Source organism: Barbus barbus (genome assembly GCF_936440315.1).
Source record: "Barbus barbus genome assembly, chromosome: 29".
NCBI classification, from domain to species: domain Eukaryota; kingdom Metazoa; phylum Chordata; class Actinopteri; order Cypriniformes; family Cyprinidae; genus Barbus; species Barbus barbus.
This window is the reverse complement of record NC_136757.1, coordinates 24,572,735-24,595,077: the sequence shown is the minus strand read 5'-3', so window position 1 is coordinate 24,595,077 and position 22,343 is coordinate 24,572,735. Positions and strand designations below refer to the sequence as shown.

At 37.7% G+C, this 22,343-nt stretch overlaps 1 protein-coding gene across 2 annotated transcripts; it reads right to left on the bottom strand.

Annotated features, from left to right (window-relative positions):
• Positions 1-835: 835 nt before the first annotated feature.
• LOC306849367 (AMP deaminase 1-like) lies at positions 836-22,129 on the bottom strand. Of its 2 annotated transcripts, none has more exons than XM_079384327.1 (15): positions 21,992-22,101; positions 16,010-16,175; positions 14,727-14,832; positions 14,099-14,264; positions 11,963-12,182; positions 8,012-8,141; positions 7,735-7,929; positions 7,291-7,422; positions 7,043-7,206; positions 6,838-6,964; positions 4,455-4,618; positions 3,257-3,377; positions 2,966-3,139; positions 2,751-2,861; positions 836-1,522 (listed from the first exon to the last, which is right to left on the bottom strand). In XM_079384327.1, the coding sequence occupies exons 3-15, from the start codon at positions 14,802-14,804 to the stop codon at positions 1,367-1,369; spliced, it is 1,938 nt and encodes a 645-aa protein (XP_079240453.1). In that variant the 5' UTR covers positions 14,805-14,832; positions 16,010-16,175; positions 21,992-22,101; the 3' UTR covers positions 836-1,366. The 2 variants fall into 2 exon arrangements, with proteins under 2 accessions (XP_079240453.1, XP_079240452.1); XM_079384326.1 differs by having other exon boundaries at positions 1,030-1,522; positions 21,996-22,129.
• Positions 22,130-22,343: the final 214 nt, after the last annotated feature.

The following is a 22,343-nucleotide window of genomic DNA, read 5'->3' as shown; positions in this document are numbered from 1 at the left end:
GTGGGCCAGCGCTCACCCGAGCATCCTACCCCGGCGCGAGAAAGCACCAATGCACCGGCGGCATCCTCCACCGGCAGGGCATGGTGGTGGGGTGGGGGTCGACTGAGATGATGAGTGAGGTGGAGTCTAAGGCCCGACCTGACACATAGACGTAGACGAACAAGCACACATATACACAAGCATACGTTCCCACCCTCAAGCACGCAACGAATATTCTCACCCTCGCCCCACATGTAGACACACAAAAATGGACATGGTACCCACACTCACACTCCCTATATGCACTCTATACTCCTAGATCCAGGCACCACCACCCCCAGAGGGGTAATCAGCGCCCGATCCCGGAGCTGAACCCCCTTCGCTCTGGCGTGGGGACAGGAAGACCACCCCGGTCCCCGCAGCAGCAGAGAAGACCACCAGCCCAGACCCCGACCGGGCGGCCAGCTCATCCTCGCAGCCCCCGGCCCCGGACAGAGAACAGAGAACAGGGGTGTGAGATAAAAAAAAAAAGAAAAAAAAAAGAGACCCCATGCTTCACCTCACCCGCTCAAATGTAGTGTTGGTGTGTGTTGTTCTAAGGTGCTTTAAAACAGGGGTGCTTTAAAACAGGGGAGGGGCACCCTCCACAAGCTTGTGTCAGCTCGTCCCCTCCCTAGAGCCCTCAATGTCTATGTGCAACTTAAAATTGAGAAGTGGGCACTGGCACCAGAGGGAAGGCTGAATGAACAGACCGCCCTCCGGATGCCATTCAGTGTGCCCACCCCCAAGGCCCTATATGTATGTGTCATGTGACAGTAAGTAATGAGAATGTCTAAGCTGTAATGGGGGTTTTCTTAATGTAAAATTTTTATTGTAGCAGTTTTGATGTCCTTTTCAAAGCGTGACAGTCTCATTTTATGAAAAAGGACAGCATTAGCATCTTTTTTGCTCAAAAAAATATTTAAATAATGGCAAATTATGAGCAAACGATAGCAGCATTTTCAATTCTGTGTTAAATATAAAAATAAAAATCAGAACACTGTATATTTTAAATATAGATTTTGTTTACTGAGTCAACTGTAACAGGCTTTTTTTTCCAAAGCACGACCACAAAAAACACAATACAATAAGTCACAAAGAAGATGTAAACTTAGTTAACTGTAAACCTGACCTACAGATCAGACATAAGACAAACTGCACTAGCCAATGATGAACCAGAGACCTGTGTACAAGAAGACTCGGTATATGTTCTTGAGTGTCAATTCTCATTAAGATATAGGCTGTTATCTCATGGGCTTCATTCACATTGATGATAACATAAATGTCGTTGGAGGTGACAATTTAAGAAGAGTGTAGAACAATCCACTTTTCATGTGTGCATGTTTGTTTAGTCAGCCATCACGCCCTCTCTAATGAGGTTCAGCTCATAGCACAGGGTCTCGTAGCGGTAGGCCATGCGAATCTGAGCCAAGTTGGTTTTGCGGATGTCATTGCCTTCAGGACCGTCCTTCAGGTAGTTGGAACCAAGGAAGTGAATCTTTTCCTGTTTGTGTGAGAAAAAAAAGATAATGTCAAGTCACCTTTATTTCTATAGCACTTTATACAATACAGATTGTGTCAAAGCAGCTTCACAGAGACAGGAAAATAGCAGAACCAATGATGGAAACCCAACTAAAGCAGCTCTAAAAGACAATAGTGTCATTTTTTTATAGGTTATAATCAATAACAGTGTAAAGATCATGAAGTTTGAAATGAGATCAATTTAGATGTAAACACAACAGTTGCACAAAAGGCAGCAATGTTGTTATTCAGTTCATATCAGTTCGGTGTTGATTCAGTTTAATCAGTATAATACCAGTGTTGATGTTGAAAGATGCAACTCAGCTATACAGTAGATGATGGTTCTGAAAGTCCACAAAAACACTGCTTAACTCTCTTTAGATGTGTAACTCCCAAAATGAATACGTTGGAATTATTAATTATTAGATATAGAATCATTACGCTCTTGCTTTTAAGTGTAAAAAACCCCAAAACATTACGATCAGTATTGTTATTGTTACCTAAAAGCAGAATTTATCAAAATAGTTTTAGTTTTAATAAAATAAAATATATAAATATGAATTGAAAAACCTAAACCAGAATCAGAAATGTTGCCTTGGCAACTAAATTAAATAAACTATGTTTAAGTTGAAGTAGTACAATGACTAAAAATAAAACTGATAGAAATAAATCAAAGCTAAATAGAAATATAAAAATAAATAAATAAATAAAAATGGCAAAAGAACAAAGTTACTGAAACTTAAAACACTTCAAATGAAAACTAAAAATAAAGGCTCATTCAAAGTATTAATAAAATAACTGATTAAATTTAGATACATTTTATTTAAAATTATTTATTAATATTTTAATTCAAATGAGCTTTAAAGTCAAATTAAAATGAAAACTGAAAATATTAAAATAAACATAACACATACACACATAATTTGTGATTTAAAAGTCATGTATTTCAGGGTTGCTCATGAAGTTGTGTAATTAATTTTTTTCATTTTTAGCACCAGTAGCATTACCAAATGGAATTTCTAATATATTATTATATATATATAATTTTCTTCAAAAACATTACACACATAATCTATAGTTACACAACAAAAAACCTTAACATTTGCTATATTCTAAAAGAATATACCTTGGGTCTAGATCAGTAAAATTATGCATATGAGAAAAAAAACAATAGGGATGCTTTAGTGATGTGTTTGGTCAGGTGCCCTCACCTCAGTAGACAGGCCGCTCTGGAGAACACTGTTTCTGGCAATCTCACACATGTCACAGGTGCTGAGCTTGAACACCTGCGCTGCAATGGCATATTCCTCCATAAGGGGTTCCTAGTGATGCAGGATTCAAATAAATGCACAGCTATCATATCAAAGGAAGAGAGGGAGCAGAAGCAACTAATTTGTACATAAGAAAAGGGGTGGTGAAGCCTTACCTTAGTGTAGTGGAACTGCATGGGGTCATCAGTGGACAGAGAGACCATCAGTCCCTTCTTGTGGAACTCCAGTAGAGGGTTCTTGCTGTACTCTAGGAACAGACTGTTGTTGCTGAGTGGGGACATGGCAATGGGGATCTGAGTCAGGTAATACAGATACTGCAGGACAGGGCTCTGTGGAACGTGAGGAGACAGTCAGTGTATTTTGAAAGACAGAGAAAGTGTATGGGGTAAGGTGGAGTGGTAAGGTGAAATGCACCCCCTAATGGTCAGGGTAAATGGTGTATTAACCTTCTTGAGGTTGAGACCGTGAGAGATGTTGTCTGCAGTCATGAAACAGGCCAGCAGGTGAGTGACAGCTCCAGCTTCACCACAGTGAGGTCTGAACTGGAATGTGTTCATACCTCTCTCCCTGGACGCCACAAACACACAGCACATAGTAAATTGCATCTTAGTGCAACTTTTCTTATATGTGACCCCGGACCACGAAACCAGTCATAAGGGTCAATTAAAGTAATAAATATATAAATAATAAATAAGCTTTCCATTGATGCATGGTTTGTTAGGATAGGTATTTGGCCGAGATACAACTATTTGAAAATCTGCAATCTGAGGATGCAAAAAAATCTAAATATTGAGAAAATCGCCTTTAAAGTTGTCCAAATGAAGTTTTTGGCAATGCATAGTACTAATTAAATATAAAAAGCGTTGATATATTTACGGTAGGAAATTGACAAAATGTCTTAACGGAACATGATCTTTACTTCATATCCTAATTATTTTTAGCATAAAAGAAAAATCTACAATTTTGACCGATACAAATGTATTTTTGGCTATTGCTGCAAATATACCCGTGATATTTATGACTGGTTTTGTGGTCTAGGGTCACATATAATAACCTCTTATGGACTGGTTTAAAAATGTATTTGTGTTTGTACACAGTGCTCCATGTGAAATGTACATGACACAATGATTTTTAAAAGAATTAGATTTTCTAAAGTAAATGTGAATGGTGCATTCTTGTGCAAAACTCACTGCCACAGTACATAAAATGCATTCAAATATAAAATAGTTTTTTTAAATTATAATAATATTTCACAATATTACTGCATTTTTGATCCAATAAATGCATCTCTGGTGGGTTTTTCAAAAGCATTAACAAATGTAAATTAATGCCAATTTTATTGTCCAAAATAATTATTCTCAGCTAAAATTTTGGACTCCAATCGCTTAGAAAAGTAACAGCACACTTCTCCCTGCAGGTTGTGCAATTAGTGGTATTCATGTCAATGAGACTAACAGTGTGGGATGCATTACACACCAAAGTTTATTACATGGGGTTTTGGGATGCATTACACACCAAAGTTTATTATATGGGGTTTGGGATGGAAGGAAACCCCTATTTTTGGCTGTAATGATAGTAGCAAGCACAGCAATTATCCAGTCTACAAAGCTCCTTGCCTTTTTTGTGTGTTATTGAGATACTCACTTGCGCAGCTGGTTGAGTCGGGCAATGTTTGCATACATGTAGTAAATCCAGTAAGAATATGATGGGTTCTTCACGATGTCCCACTCCTCAGGTTTGGGGCTCTTTGTGGAAAACATGTGACCACTGTGTTTGGACTCATCATCCACACTGTCAAAGCCAGTCACCTGTAGAGAGACAAAACGCAGGGATTAAGGGGTTAAAAGGCTACAGTAATATTATGAAAATGTATTATATTTTAAAATAACTGTTTTCTAATTTAATATATTTTAAAATGCAATCTATTCCTGTGATTACAAAGTTGAATTTTCAGCATCATTACTCCAGTCTTTATTGTCACATGAGCCTTCAGAAATCATTACAATATGCTGATTTGTTGCTCAAGAAACATTTATTATTATTATTATAATATCAACACTGAAAAGGGTTGTGCTATTATTTGGAAGCCATGATACATTTTTTCAGGAATCTTCAATAAATAGAATGAATAGTTTGATGAATATAACATTACAAATGTCTTTCCTGTCATTCTTGATCAATTTAATGCATTCTTGCTGAATAAAGTATTCAAAAAAATAAAAATCTTACAGACCCCAAACTTTTGAACGGTAGTATATATGGGACAAAAATTGTCCCATGTATTACTATGTAGGATATCAGAGCGAATCAGACCATTTAAGAATCGAAGAATCGATCAGATTGGTCTTAGAACCACCAAAAGAGCAAATCCACAGAGAGGTCCCAGGGCAACAGGACGTCATAAATCGGATCCCTAGCTTCAGCTCGTCTGAAGCAAGCGAACCAACCAACTCTGTCAGTGAGCAGCTTGCAACATTAAAACAAGGGGAACACTTATTGATAAGTCCAACTCAGGAAGGAGACTGTCAAATTTGGGGCAAGTAATCAAGACTGATGGTCAAAGATGTCACATGTGTTCCACGATAGAAATCACGAGCTTCCTTAGATTGACTTTTCCCCCACACATAGAAGACACAGACCAGACTGAAAGTCCTTTGTTCACAGAACATGTCCCTATGTCTTACACAGAACCTCACAGAAGCTGTCTTTTCCATATGCACCTAAAATCATCAAGGACTTATGAGCAACTAATGATTTCTACGCATAACTCCATTTTATGTATGTAGCCCACACATTAGACTATCATGTTTTAATCACATATTATGTATGTCTTTTTAATTGAAAAGCCTAAGAGTTCATATTCGTGTTTGGTATGTATGAGTTTGAAAATTCATGCTTTAAACGTTTCTTCCAATCAATTATTTGTCAAATGTATCATATTCTGGTTATAGAAATCAAATCCAAAGATTGGGTGGAGAAACAGAGCAACACCCCTAGCTAAGATAAAGTCTAATTGGTCAACACACCAGTTGGGAGGGGTCCAAAAGCCGAGTTTAAAAACTCAGGACGCCATCAAATCTCTCTCTTCTCTGTTTTGCTTTTGCCACCGCGTTTTGACGCTGCTCTTTGAGCGCCATTCCAGCGTGCTTCGGCCTGTACGCCAGCTGCTACCACGATGAGAAGAAGAACCACCTAGTCTCGTTACATCATTTTATTCTTTTACTTTAGTTTCTTTTCTTTCCGTTGAGTTTCGTGTTCAAAAGTTAAGTTTGCCGCAAAGTCCAGTTCGACTGCACCCGCTTCAAACTTCAACTAGCAACTGACTCTGGAACCATCTCCAGCCAACACCCAACGATTGGTTTCCCAAGACATCACTACAAACAACCACTGAACTGTCAGCCAATCAGCAACCTCGGGAAACCCCCTTTCTGCAACGATGACGACAAAAGGGAATCCCTTAACACAAAGGCAATGCAAGCAAGTAACTTCCAGATTTTTGCTGAGCTGGTGCATTTAATACAAATTTTAGCCTCATTGAGGAACTCAATGCGAGGGTTAATTAAGTGATTGATGGTTGTTCAGGTCTATACAATAGCACATATTGCTGTAAACTTGGGATTTCACATTTTCATTCTCTTAAACTCATCCTTTCCTCACTTTCTGCAACGTGTGTGTTCATGTGTTAGATTAGTTTGTCTTAGGTTTAAATAAATGAAGTCTTATTTACATTGAAAAGAGAAGTATCTTGTATTTTGTGCTTACAAGTTAATGTCTTAAACTGCTGATCTTGTTACTGTGCTATTTAATGTTATCACTATATTTTGGATTTTAATATCCAGTGCAGGGTTGATGTTATGATGTTCAGTGAATCTCTGGCCGACTCATTGACCAGCTGTGAAACGGTGATTCTGTTCAAATTCCCTATAAAATCATAAATGATTCCCTTTGAGCTAAATTGACCTGTTTCCCTTTAAATGACATATTACCTTAAAACTATTACCGTACTATATTTTCCAGATTCACTCACATGCTTCAAGAAGACACTAAGCTCGGGGTTGGAGTTTGGGTCAATGGTGGCCTGGAAAACAGGGAGGAAAATGTTTTCCAGCATTTTTCCAAAGTGTGGCACAAAGTCCCTGCCTCTGAAAATGTCACTAAAGGGGGACAAGATATAAACTGTTAGTACAGTTTCCATAAACACTGAGTGTGAGAAGTGAAATAGGTTCACATACTAGATCCTGGGCACTTGAATCATCCACTTGAGGTGAGGAGAAAAGACTCTGTGCTTGTTAAACCAGCTTGCAAGCTTAGTCCACTCATTAGGGTTACAGCCATAGATGGACAGACGGGGCTCTGCGTACTGGTATCTGGCATCCTCCAGGTCACTAGCAACTTCCTGTGAGATTCCAGAGATTACGGCTGATTTGATTGGTTTCCTGTTAGTGTAAATCAGTAACGGCATGGTTCACCCAAGTCTTACCTTAATAATGGTGGCAAAATACTCTCCGGATATGTGGTTCTCAGTCTTCATATAAAGATCACGCAGCTCACTGGCACCCACAGGGTTGTACTTGGCATTGAATTTATCAAAACGCTGGAAGGTTTGTCTGCCCTGCATGAAGTAGAGTGAGAAATAACAAAATAACTTTTAGTTATTACAAATAACAGTTCTTGTAAGCAATTAGGAGCGCTAAGAATGCTGTCAAAACAGCTGAGGATAAGCTGAGAGGATTTTGTAACCCATGTGATGGCCTAAAAATAGAGGACATGACAACTGCATAATGAGCACTGCATAGTGCTAGAAGGATACTTTGGCACATTATTTCTAGTTCTGAACTTCTGTGGTGATTCTCTATATATTTTCCTCCCTTGTCTGGGTAACCAGTCCCTGAATAACCTGTGTGAGGTGTTGTGTGATACTTACAGCATGCACATCCAGGGAATCGACAGTCAGGTCATAGGGGTGCAGGTTAAGAGATTGAAAAAGCTCCTTCATGGTCATTTCCTTGCCCTTCACAACTTGCACCACACGGTCCGCATCCACACGGTAGGACTTCTTGATGAAGCGGAGGAGATGCTTCTGGTTCATGCAGGCAGCAGCGTGGATGTGAGTATCCACCTACAATAACAACAACATAACTGTCAATATTTGTGGTAGTCTGTAAATTATTTCAGTATAAATGACATATTGGGAGTCATACCTTTCTGCAGTTGTAGAAGTCTCTGTGGGGATTTTTCTTCAGCTCCTTAATTTCCTCCATTTCGTTCAACATCTCATGCACATTGAATTTTGACATGAGGAACTTCAGACGACGATGAGTGTATGTCTTTCTGAGAAACAAAACACCAGGATCCATTAACATATTTAATAAGAGAATAAACAGCCGTTTTATAGTCTTTAAACTCAACTTTATGCAATATCATAAGTTTGAGGTCAGTAAGAGCTTTCAAAGAAAATATTTTATTCAGCTAGGATGCTGAATAAAATATTTGATCAAATAATAATTGATCAAAAGTGACAATTAAGACATTTATAACGTTACAAAAGTTTTCTGATTCAAATAAATGCTGTTCTTTTGAAATTTCAGTTCAAGCTATTTGGCAATCAAATTCCTTTTTTTAAACGGTCCTGATATCATCGTTGTCGGATGTTATCGTCCACCTTCGGCTTCAAGTGAAGCTATCACTTCACTTACGGATCTTCTCCATAACTGGACTAAATCAAAGATATTTATAATAATGATTTATACAGTGTCTCACAGATACCTGATGATGATTTAGCCTGGGAGTATTTTAAAAGCATTTTCTTGACTATATGTGATAAACATGCACCTTTTAAAAGATTTAGAGTGAGAAATAAAGATAATCCCTGGTTTAATGAGTCCATATCTTCATTATAGACTGGATTAATTATAGAACAATAAGGAATAACTGTACAAAATTAGTAAAAAGTTCTAAATGTGATTATTATTTAAATATGATAAATGAGAATATTAAAGATCCGTCTCATTTTTGGAAATTGACCAAATCAGTTTCTGGTCAAAAAACCTCTAACAAGCTACCTGATTATTTGAAATTAAATGAGAGTATAATTAAAGATAAAGAGAATATTGTAAATGCTTTTAACAGCCATTTTATTTCAGCGGGAGTAACCCACAACTATAGTAATTTAAGGGAACGAGAAAATGTGGAAGTTACTTCCTGTTATACTACTCAGTTGTTTACACAAGTTTATAAAGTTCTATCAAATTTGGATATTAAAAATTCAGAAGGGTCTGATAAAATAGAACCTTATTTTATTAAAATTTCGGCAGATCTTATAACAGAGCCCATCACTTCTATTTTTAACTTGATTTTAACTTCAAGTGTTATTTCTCGTGCATGGAAATCAGCTCTGGTTCTCCCTTTGTTAACAGGCGGTGACCCATCAATTTTGGATAACTATCGGCCAATTTGTAGGTTGTCTGTGTTGGCAAAAGTATTTGAATCTTTTGTTAATGATCAGTGAGTGAAACAGTTCTTAACTGAAAAAAAAAAAGTTTTAAACAAATTTCAGTCAGGCTTTAGATCAGGTCATATACTATTACAGCAGCTATGCTGGTTACAAATGATATTGTTAAATGCTTGGATAGTAAACAACATTGTGCAGCATTATTTGTAGATCTCTCTAAAGCATTTGACTCTGTAGATCATAAACTTTTATTGCAGAGGCTAAGTTGTATAGGTTTTAGTGAAATGGCGCTAAATTAGTTCAATAATTATTTGTCAGAAAGAACTGTTTCAGTTAAAGATTTTATTTCAACTGAACTAAAAACGACAAAAGGTGTTCCACAGGGTTCTATTTTAGCACCAGTTTTATTTTCTATTTATATTAATAATCTTGGTCGTGGGATAGCCTCAGCTAGAGTTCATTTATATGCTGATGACACAATTATTTATACAGTAGCACATTCGGTGAATCAAGCCATAGAGCTCTTGCAAGAATCTTTTCAGTTACGGCAACTGTCATTGACCAACTTAAAATTGGTTTTAAACTCAAATAAAACAAAATATATGCTTTTCATTTGTTGCCACACTGAAACAGATCATTCTATTTTAACTTTACAAGGAGAATCTATTGAAAGAGTAAATTGCTACAAATACTTGGCTATATGGTTGGATGACAGACTGGGATTGTATGTACATATTGAAAAACTTTAAAAAAAAGCTTAAACTAAAATTGAGTGTTCTTTTTCACTTAAAGAAATGTTTTCCTTTTGAAGCAAGAAAAATAATTATACAAGTTGTTTCCTCTCAGTGTTAGATTATGGTGATGTGATCTATATGCATGCAGGTTTATCTTCACTTAAAAAGGTAGTCTATGTATACCGTGCAGCTTTACGTTTTGTGACGAGTGCTTCTTCACGTACTCAGTGCATATGCTGTTGTTTATCGCTAAGGCATTGTTAGGTAAATTACCAATGTATATCTGCAGTCTTTTATCCTTTTACATTTGTAATTACAGCACTAGATCTTCTGCTAAACTTCTTTTAAATGTTCCAAGAGTATATTCAGAGCTCGGCAAAAAGCTCCTCTTTTTTTTAGTTGTAGAGGGTTATTATGCTGGAAACACTCCCCTCTTTAAATGTTTTAAAAAATCTTTTATGGTCTACTCTAAAGGAAACATATACTTGCTATGAGTAAATTCAGGGTTTTTTTTTTTGTTTGTTTGTTTGTTTTGTATTTGTAATCACCTGAATGTAGGGCAAAATATTTGTTTGTTTTATGTGTTTGTTTTATTGTGAAACTTTTTGTGCTGCCATTTTTGACCAGGACTCCCTGGAAGAAGAGATTTTGCATCTGGCTTTTCACACTGCGCTTAACCCCGGGTTATCGTCGTTCTAAACACCGCTTTTAACCCCGGGTAAAGACACGTTTCACACCGGCAATTTGAAAGCGGTGTTAGCACCGCATTTTACCCGGGGTTATGAAACCCTGCTCCGGAGCAGGGTTAGCACTGCATTTGTGGTGTTAACCCTGCATTGCGGCGCTAAATTTGTTCAGTGTGAAACGGAGCGGTGTTTGCTTGTTGCTGCTGGACGCTTGGCAACAGACAGCCAATCAGAAAATGAGCAGCGAAGCTCGTGTCACGTCAAGCGCGCATCGTGTAGCTCGCGTTCCCGTGGCGTCTGCCGTTGCTAAGCAACCATGACCCGCGCTCTTCATGAAGACGCATAAGTTTCAGCAAAGGATAAATGGATTTCCAGCACTAAATCGCTGTTCGTCCAATCAGTGACAGTGACACCGCAAATATGCAAATAAGAACGTTAACCCGGGGTTTAGGAATGTACAGTGTGAAACAACTGTTAATGAATACCCAGGGTTAACAGTTAACCCCAGGTATAGTATGAGCAGTGTGAAACCTGATTACAGATAACCCAGGATTCCACTTATCCGGGGTTTAGGATGACCCAGGGTTAACTATTTCAAGTGTGAAAAGCCCTAATGGGACTATCCTGGTAAAATAAAGTATAAATAAAAAATAAAAAAATAAATTAAAGAATCCTCAAAAAAAAAAAAAAAAAAAAAATCTCAAAAATATTAAGCAGCATGACAATAAGAAATGCTCCTTAATCACCAAATCAAAAATCAGAATGATTTCTGAAGAATCACTGAAGACTAATGGAGAGTATTATCTACTGAAAGCTTATATTTACCATCACAGAAAGAAATTACATTTTAAAAAACATTAAAATAGACAACAGTTATTTTAAATAATAATATATGACTGCTTTTACAGTATTTTTGTCAAATAAATGCAGCCTTAGTGCAGATAAGACACTTCTTTCAAACAGATTTAAAAATCTTATCGTCTCCAAACTTTTGAACGGTAGTGTTAGTTTGTCGGTTATTATTTGAAGTTCTTGTGTATGTGCTGGTATCTCCGTGTCTCAGTTCCTGGATAATATATATTAACAGACTGTTAATCTGTTCTTGCTCCTCGTCATGCGCTCCCTGACCTGCACTACACATAACAAATATGTACTGTAACATTAATTTAAATTGACTTTTTAACCATATTTGTTTGTTTTTTCTCCAAAAACTTGGATAGTGACATGAAATGGAAAAGAAAGAATATTGAATGTAGATCTGCATTGACTTCGTGAACTTACATTGGGCCCTGAGCAATCAAGGCGATGAGGAAGTTCATGTCGTCTATGAAGGTGACAAGATCTGGACCGGGGTGGTTCAGAGGCTGGTGTTTATCAGCAGATGCTGCATCTTTGTAGACATAGATAACACCATCCTTCATGCGAGCGACGTAGCCGAGGGTAGGTGGGAAGTCCTTTGTGCAGAAAGGATCCTCACCAGACTTAGGAGGAGAGGTGAAGACTGCAAAACAACAGTTATGTTATATTTCACTGAATTCAACAAACACAATCATTCTTCAGTTACCAAACCAATAAAATAGTAAAAAAGAAGTATTAGAGTATGCAATTTTTCAAAAACGTTTTAGAAAACTGAGTCGGGGCCGAGTACCAAAACAAACTTGTAGCCAATCAGCAGTAAGGGGCGTGTCTACTCATGATGTGGAGGAGAGAGCGTTCAGTGAACAGAACGGACATTAGCTGAGCCTAGTGACAGAAAGATAGAGATGGCAGATATAAAACAAAAGAGGAAAACAACTGCGGAACGATAAGGCAAGAAGTAGGACCCATGTAAATATCGGATCAGCTTTCCAGCGCTGGAGAGAACTCAAGGAGCGGAAGGCCTGCGATCGGACGCTGAGGTTGCTTTGTTTCTTTTCGATAGGTGAGTAACACCGTGTCTACACAGCTAAAGTCTGCTTACACTGGACGCGTGTGTCTTTCAGGCGAGAATAGTTGTTTAAAACTCAAATCTGCGGTTTACTTATAAAAAGAGCACCTATTTGAAAATGTACTTCAGCGATTTCGGAGATGTGAGCTCCACATGATCACCGGGTGCTCAGTGCTCATGTATTAAGAGAGGAGCATAACCTCGGCTTGTCCTTCTGACATTTGCTGCTGACTCTGATGTCTCTGTGTTGGATAAACATAAGATAATTCATTTTGGGTAAACAGGTAATCTTTGGTCTTTATTCTATTGTTCTATTAATATGTTTAAATGAAAACAAACAGAGGCAGTGGTGTTTGATATATTTCGTCTCTAAATACAGTGAGGAAGATTGCTGCAGCCAAGGCGAGCTGACTGTACGCTGCTCTTAGCAGAATTACCAGACTTGCGTTGTTCCATCCGCGGGAGTTCACACTCTACAGTCTAACTCGTGAAGTCCGAACCGAGGATGCAAGGTCGAAATTTGCATACTTGGTATTGAGAAACGCGCGCAGACCTAACGTTAAGTCACTAGACTATTTGCCTAATCTTCTCGGTACTTTAGACCGTGATGGAAAAGCAGACAGCAATAGGTCTGGGGGGGAAAAAAGTTCCTGGGACATATTGTTCCAGGTAATTTCGGTGGAAAAGCGGCTTATGTTCACAGAACTAATCGTTGCCTGGGCTGCATAGGCTACATATATGTGGGGCGTATCTATCAAAATAGGGGCGAGACCCTTTTGGGGTAGGGGCATGTTTGTTTTGGTGATTTCAAATATCAACATTAGGTGTGTTCGACTTGAAGCGGCGCGGCAAAGAATGATCAGTCTATGACATCAAAGTATCGCGAGAGCGATTTGAAAGCATAAGGATCCATCTGCTCTCTAATTGCTCTCGCGGTACTTTGATGCCGCTTCAAGTCGAACACACCTATTGGCTTCCAGAGATCACTTACCCTGCCTTTAAGTCAGCTATGTTAAAGGGATAGTTCAACCAAAAATGAAAATTCTGTCATTAATTACTCACCCTCATGCTGTTCCAAACCCGTAAGACCTTTGTTCATCATCGGAACACAAATTAAGATATTTTTGATGGAATCTGAGAGCTTTCTGACCCTCCATAGACAGCGACACAGCTGAAATGTTCGCAGACCCAGAAAGGTATTAAAGACATGATTAAAATAGTCCATGTGATATCAGTGGTTCAACTGTAATTTTATGAGGCTACGAGAATACTTTTTGTGTGCAAAGAAAACCAAACTAACAACTTTATTTAACGATTTCTTCTCTTAGAAAGAAATATCTTAATTTGTGTTCCTAAGATGAACAAAGGTCTTACAGGTTTGCAACGACATGAGGGTGAGTAATTAATGACAGAATTTTTAATTTTGGGTGAACTATCCCTTTAAATCAAGTATTTATGTTTTCATTGTGAAATTCAGTTTCTGTTATTACCAGGGAGCACTTGATCTTCAGGTTTCCACTGCTCTCCTTCAATCTTGCGTAAGAACTGAGAGGGAGTGTTGGGGAATCTCTGGTAAGCCAGCCTCATGTACTTCTCTCTGATGGTCAGGGCACGGTACAAACCCTTACAGGCCAGCTCAAAGTCATCCATGGTCACCTGCAGAACATTTGGGAAGGGTGTGATTCTGTGCAACGCTAATGCTGATTGTTATATTTGAAATGCCTATATCTCTGAGTGGAAATGTGATATGGTGACAAGTGCAAATGTATATGGAGTCATAGAGTGCGCTGACTGGATGACGCTATATTTAAAAGTCACAATGTCCTTGACGTCATGCCAGGGTGGATGAGTTTGAAACTTAGATAAGAGTAGGCAAGAATTGATGACTACATGTGAAAAGCGAATTCCTGAACTCTCTTAAATCCCCCTTCTAAATGTCAGATATAGATTCCAGAAACCATATCCAGGGATGGTCTCCACCTGCTAAGATGGAGAGACCCCTTGGCTGATCTATTTCAGCTGGCCAGTTACCTGCAAATGGCAGTGTACAAATCAAAACTTGCATAACATGTGCATGTTCCAGTCAGTTCCTGGAAGTTATGTTATGTTGGAACGTACCCCAGCAGCGTAGTCGCCAGTGATGGACACTCTCTGGAAGTGTGGGACCTCCAAGTAGGTTGGTTTATCTTCTAGCATGGGCTGAGTGCGACTAAGATACTTCTTACTGTGTGGGGATTGGTTAAAGATTAGGTTAGGGTGGACGTTTTTCACAGACTATGAAGTGTTTAGATTTCATTTACAGCGTATTTAACAGTATACTTTGTGTTATTTGGTATCACATTCTGGAACAGGCCAATTTAAATCAAATCAATGACCATTTCCAGGGGCTAAGACTGTGTCTTCAGAACTAGTTTGACCAACTAGCAGTTGCCAGGGGGTAATCAGTCTTACTTTTCCAATACAAATAAGACCAATCTACCTTATCATGACTGACCAGTCTTGAAGAAAAAAATTACATGACTAACAGTTTATGCAACCGGCCCCAGGTGTAATGACCAAAGAATCCAAAACAAACGCTTTGGGGGATATAGTAGCCTACAAATAAAAATGTAGGCTAGTTATTAAATATATATATGCTAAAAATAAAATACTAAATAATTGTATTACAAAAACAAGTTTAAGAAATAATTAGTTTTCAAACAAAGTTTTAATAACCTCAAAATAAGTAAAAAATAAGTGGCGTTCGCCTGAAGATAACAGCTTGAAGGTAGATGGCTGTCAGATCTGTATCGGACGGTAAGTGTACTGTCATTATTTCTCTTTCTATTATACATGTATGCAGCACAAAATCTCGATTTGTGCACTTGTTTTGTCACAATGTTTTGTTTAAAAGCATTGATGGCTACTGTAAGACTTGCCTGGTCCAAGACAATTTGACATTGTGATATTTTACAACTAAATAAATTATTTAATAGCAGTTTAGATAAATGTGTTTTAGTTTAACAAATGATGTACACTCGCAGGTGGAGACTTCAGTCGTATGATTGGCCTTTATTGCGGTTTATTCGACATAAAAAGGGTTTCCTTTAGTGATGGTAGCCATGTTGAGACTACAGGCAAGTATTATTCACTTAACCAACGATTTTAACCAACTTTATTCAACGATTTCTTCTCTTCTGGGTCAGTCTCCGCCACCATTGCCTGTCTATGCAGGGTCATAAAGCTCTCGGATTTGATCAAAAATATCTAAATTTGTGTTCTGAAGATGAACGAAAGTCTTACAGGCAAGTAATTAATGACAGAATTTTCATTTTGGGTGCACTAACCCATTAATTAAAAGCTTGTAATAAGTTATAGAATTCAAATATAAAGTTATGTAATTGTATAACTTGTACACTGACCGCTTCTCCTTATCATCATCCTCGGTTACATGGTGGACCAGCTCTTGGTTGAGGATAGGACAGTCTTCAGCCACATCAAACAGGGATATCTCGTCACGGACATCATCATCTTTGGTCTCCGAAGCAAACACGTGCTCTGCAAACGCACGCGTGCGATCATCCGTCTCTGATGACCAAAAAACAAAGCATACACCACACTGGTTTTAGTGCAAATTCATTATTTAAGGAGACAGCAGCCAATCAAAGCAAAACAAAAGGAGATGAAAACATGACTGTGGTCTAAAAGGCCCAAAAGCAGTTAAGATTCATGAAGTAAGATCAAATGTTTTTATGGTCTGGACATCATTTCAGTATAAAATTTAATTTTATACTCTATAAGCTATAAGACAATAAGTGAACAACCAACTTGACCAACCTAGACATGTTTAAGACTCTCATTCAAATGTTGAATTTTCTAATCAGAGCATGCTTTTGGCAAAAGTAAGACACTTTTTCAGTGATGGAACAAAATCTCCCATGCAGAGATGAACGAAGCTATGACAAATTCATTAAGCCAAGACGCACATCACTAACTGACAACAGCACAACCCAAATCATATCTTAAAAATTAAAAGATAAGAAACTATGAGCCCTACATCTTAAAAGCTTTTTAAGAATCATATTAAACATGCACAGAAATACACAAGTCATTTGTTTGCTTATGAACTACAGTGAGGTGCAAAATGTTTCTGAATGAATACTCAGTTTTACTTGAGCTATTTGTTTTCATAATTTCAAAAAGAAGTTGAATAACATTAATTTTTTCAAAATCTTTCTTGGTATTTAGTATGTCAGTGAATACAAACATACTAAAAACAGTATTCAAGCAAGAAAATCTGTACAAAGTAGTTGACATCAATGTTACAAATTTACTTACTTCATTAGTGACCTATTTTTTTTTATATTTTAGTAAAAGATTAAGTACTAAAACTTTTTTGTCTCAGATTTTTGGACCCCATTGTATATTTTCACTTAAAACAAACAAATGAATAAATATACAGATGGACATTTGAAGCAGTTTTAATATGCCGATCTCAGACAGGTTCCTTTATACTTACTCCCTTCTGATTATTCATTTCCACAGAATGGGCAAGGAAGATCCAAAACATTGAAAAGAAAGGGTTATAGGTTAGACTGAATTAGTAAGCAACACATCGGAACTGTCATTTTATTGAGTCATGAATTTTACAGTAAATTAATAAGGTTTTAGATAGAAAATAAATTGCTATGACTGATAAAGGCAGAGTAGAAAGTACAAAATCATATTTAAATGTAAAAAAAAAAAACTCATCAAGTGACGTTTTCACAATCTCAAGATTGCCGACATTGTCAAAAGAACTCAAACAAGGTTCGGCATTTCACTATTTATCACTGTTTTCCTCACACAGAGGCAAACATTTTGTTAGTGTTCACTTCCCATGATCATACAGTTTTTCTTTGTTTTACTGGTCTAACTAAATCATGGAAGAATTTTGGTCCTGTGGGGCCCTCTTTTGTCACAATTGCAATATATATTGAACAAATAACAGAAAATGTCATCAAATTTGAAAACTATGGGCTTGTCTCAATCAGCTTCCTACTTGAGTAGTCAGAGTATTGCTTAGAGAGTCCCAAAGAAATAGTCCCAATAAGTGTCTCAGTGAGTAGTGAGCATGGGTCCACACCAGTGCCTGAATTTGCTTACACGATATACTGATCCACACCCAGTGTTGGGAAGGTTACTTTGGAAATGTAATAGGTTACAGATTACAAGTTACCCTACTTAAAATGTAATAAGTAGTGTAACTTTTCAATTACTTAAAGTAATGTAACTGATTACTTTTTGATTACTTTTCTAAATTCCTAATGTTTTCAACTGTTAATCACTTTCAAACATGTAAAGCAGACAGGGTTAACCCAGGGACGAGTTATGACGCAGAGGTGCCCTGGGCACGGACTGATTATAGGCCCCCCTCAGTTGAAATTGCAGTCATTTTTCTTAAGTTCAAATAGCAATGGATTTTATCTACACTAAGTGAAGTATTTTAGCGATATGTTATTTACACTAAGTGCAAAGCTATAGATTATATTTAGACTATGTTAAAATAGCAGGATTTAATTTTTTTAATTAAAAATAAATGCCTTGTGATATGAGATTTGAAAAGGGAGAAAAAAAGTTCGGCAAAAGGCGGGTTCGAACTCTAGTCGATCGCGTCAAAAATACCACCATACCCACTTTACCATCTGTTGCCACTGGAGTGATTGGTGCATAGCAGCTTTTTATAATCTTGACAGTCCCAATCACACGTTGGTGGGCGGAGTTAGTGTAAATAGCCTCGGCCAACTGCGGTCAGGCCAGCCTCCACTTTGAAAAACACGGTCATTCAAGCCGCGCATTCTTTAGTGGTGCGCGCATATACTAGGCGTTGCGGTAATAGCGAGTAAAAACTCAGATCGAAGGAAAAGCGATCTCTGGCATTCATTTATTAAGCCATCTGTCAATAATGAATAAATAAATTAATTAATGAACGAATAAATAAATACATTTTAAATAATACAAATGTTTAAAAAACGGTCTGATAAAATGAAAATGACTTCAAATGTTGAGAAATGTTAAATGTAGAATTTCCAAATAATATGAAAATAACTGATAAGAAATAACAAAATAAAAGCCTTTCATCAACGTGCATATAACCATATTTATCTGTAAATTCACAAAAAGAAAACTCCCTGTTTCCACAAAAAGGTTTCACTTTGATTAACAGTACACCACTCCAGAATGTCATTTGCACAATGTCAGGACTGTCTGATTTTCTATTACAAAATTATAGGCAGCTCTAAAAAGTAAACTCCCTGTTTCCACAGAACAATTTCGATTCAGATTGGCAGTCAGTCCACTACCCCAGAGTGTCACTCGATCTGATGTCGCATTACATAATAAAAGCCTTCCAAATCTCAGATTCTACCCGATCTGCCTGTGATTTTGGATAGCTCTAAAAAGGAAACTCCCTTTTTCCACAGAAAATAATTTCCACAGAATTGGAATTGTTCTGTGGAAACAGGGAGTTTCCTTTTTAGAGCTGCCTAAAATCAAAGACAAAACTGGTCATATATGAGATTTTGGAGGGCTTTAATTTTGTAATGCAACATCAGATCGTCTTGAAACCGGTTGAGTGACACCCTGGGACAGTGGACTGTCAATCTGAATTGAAATTGTTCTGTGGAAACAGGGAGTTTCCTTTTTAGAGCTGCCTATAATTTTGTGATAGAAAATCAGACAGTCCTGACATTGTGCAAATGACATTCTGGAGTGGTGTACTGTTAATCAAAGGTGAAAATTTTTTTGTGGAAACAGGGAGTTTTCTTTTTGTGAATTTACAGATAAATATGGTTATATGCAAGTTGATGAAAGGCTTTTATTGTGTTATTTCTCATTAGTTATTTTCATATTATTTGGAAATTCTACATTTAATATTACTCAACATTTGAAGTCATTTTCATTTTATCAGACCGTTTTGTATTATTTAAAATGTATTTATTTATTCGTTCATTAATTCATTTATTTATTCATTATTGACAGAGAAACTGGCTTAATAAATGAATGCCAGAGATCGCTTTTCCTTTGATCTGAGTTTTTACTCGCTATTACCGCAACGCCTAGTATATGCGCGCACCACTAAATAATGTGCGGCTAGAATGACCGTGTTTTTCAAAGTGGAGGCTGGCCTGACCGCAGTCTCTGCCAAAAGGTGGGCTATTTGCACTAAGTGTAAATAGACACTCGGTTTACATTATCAAAGAACATTATCATTGACTTAAATTAAAGCACTCTCAAAAACTCCCATTAATCACTGAAGTTGCTTACATTGTGAAATTAATATCTTGCTTATATCGTATGCACTTTGCTGTTTCTGATGAGAGAAATCGGCAGAGAGCAGAATTCATTCATGGAGCGCGCGCACTGAACAAAACAGCTGTTTCAGCGATGACTCATCTGGACGCCTCTTATTGGCCATTGTACTCATAAACTCAACAGAATCATGTGTGATTGGTTATAATGCACAGTGCTGTAGAAACACGCCGCTGTCTCTGGCTCCTGCCAGCCAGCTGATGATGTGCCGCACTGATCGTTTATTAAGTATAAAAAATATTATTCGGCTATTTTTTGTCTTTTGGAAGCTGCATTCAAAATCCACTTGCCTCAAAAATCTGAGGGGGCACGGTTGAAATCGCGTTCTGGGAGTAGCGGTATTTCGGCTGGGCCCCCCTCTGGTCCAGTGCCCTGGGCACGTGCGTTAATCCGTCCCTGGGTTAACCTTACAGTAGTGCTCAACACTTATTACTGTCAGACTTTCGAAATCCTTCATCACTTGAATTAAGATTATAATATTTAAATTTTAAAGGAGACACTGGATGCCAAATATCTTCATTTGCATATAAACGTGTCTTGTACCACCCTACAATGATAAAAATAATAAAAAAACTTTTTTTAATCCCCCAAAAACCTAAACAGTCTCAAATTATCAGGCCATATTGATTTTGGAGTGAATAACAAGCGCTCTCTTCCACCTTCAATACCATGACTGAGGTGAGACCCTTGAGCAAGAACCAAACCCCCAACTGCTCCTCAGGTGCCGCCGCACCATCAACCAACAAATGACTTACTTTCTCCTGTTCAGTTTAACAATAGGCAGAGACAAAAGTATTAACATCTAATAAATTACACATTTACCAGTATTAGACTCAAGGGTATTTTAGGTGAAATCATTAATCAGATGATTATAACAGCCTGCTGTCTGTCCTCTCTGAAGCTCAGCCAGTATGTGGCCATCCCCTCTGCCTATGATAATGTTTCTATTTTTAAACCTGTTGATATCAGTGAGTGATATCCTATCACAGTCTGCAAATTAAAATCCAGATTATTCTTAGCCTGCACATGGAAACCAGCATGTCTAGCAACGCAAGTCTGAAATCAACCCAATATCCTACTCAGAGGAACAGAATACAGCTATGGTCATAAGTTTACATACCCCTCACAGAATCTGCCAAATGTGAATAGTTTTAACATAAGTGTGATCATAAAAATTGCATTTTGCATTTGTCTGCTGTTTTTGTCATTTTTATGATTGCTCTTATTTTGTTAAAATTATTAACATTTTGCAGATTCTGCACTGTGCATGTAAACGTATGACCACAACTGCACACGCTAGGGCTTGAGAAAACTGTGGACAAGCATTTATGATGTAAAAATAAACTTTAAATGAGTTACGGCATGTCAAGCACCAGCATGACATTTGAGTCACTAGAATCCGCTGACTAGCAAAAGGATCTCTTGCATTTTCAAGCATGCCTCTATGTGCTGTAACTAATAAGTCATAACATATAAGCCATCAAAACCTCACTTATAATCACGCCTAACAATCTTCTACATTGCCACAGCTGCAAAAAGCATCAGTGCGAACCCCTGCATGAATGCATAAAAATATGATACAGATTGCACTCCAGCCTATATCTAAACAGAGCCAATCAGCCTAATCACAAGTGTTAATGAAGTAATATCACAGGCCTGAAAACCTAACACTTCTATTTTCATTCAGCTGCCGTTTATTAAAACATCAGGGGGCACAGTTGAAGAACACAACAGCTGACAGTTGCTCTTTTCTTTGAATTAAAGTCCCCCTACCCACACCTCCAAAATTAGTTGTTGGAATACCTAACCTTGCTTAGTGTACAAGCTTCGAAGAGTTGATCGGCAGAGATAACTATTCAGACTGACACTCCCATTCCTGGATTACGGTTTCTGCCAGATCTTATGCAACATTATTTTCTTCACAAAACTTTGCATAGACATCAGTTAAGCCGTTGTGCTCAAGTTAATGTAATGAAAAACTAATTTCATAGTAATATGTTTTGTTAAAACCAAATCTTTTCTTTGTGTGATTGATTCAGGTGGCGAATGGACACTCACCGGGCACAGCAACTTTGGGCATGTTGGCTGCTGGTTCTGACACTATCACTCTTGCTGTAGAAAGCTGGCCGGTCCGACACTGCTCCTCGGTACTGGGGAAGTGTGTAGCTGGACACTGCACCGGGGCAATATTAAGCAGTGGTTGCCTACTGTAACCAGAGCTGTGTACTGGATACGAGGGGCTTGAGACTCCAGGTTCTGTGTGTTCAACTCTATTTTAAGTTTTAACGGACAGACAGGTTGAAGTGCCAAATTCAGACATGGGAAAGACTGATATTATGTAAGTACACACACACACATACATACGTGTACATCCATGGACATGTAGGAGAAATACACACAACATGC

What these genes read in the sequence shown, in the direction of transcription:
- LOC306849367 (XM_079384326.1), bottom strand. Translation starts at nt 22,017, where the DNA reads ATGCCCAAAGTTGCTGTGCCCG. An exon ending in TGAAGATCAAGTGCTCCCTG is followed by an intron (nt 12,183 to 14,098) that starts GTAATAACAGAA and finishes GTTGTTTTGCAG; the next exon opens with TCTTCACCTCTCCTCCTAAG. An exon ending in ACGGTCTCAACCTCAAGAAG is followed by an intron (nt 3,140 to 3,256) that starts GTTAATACACCA and finishes CACGTTCCACAG; the next exon opens with AGCCCTGTCCTGCAGTATCT.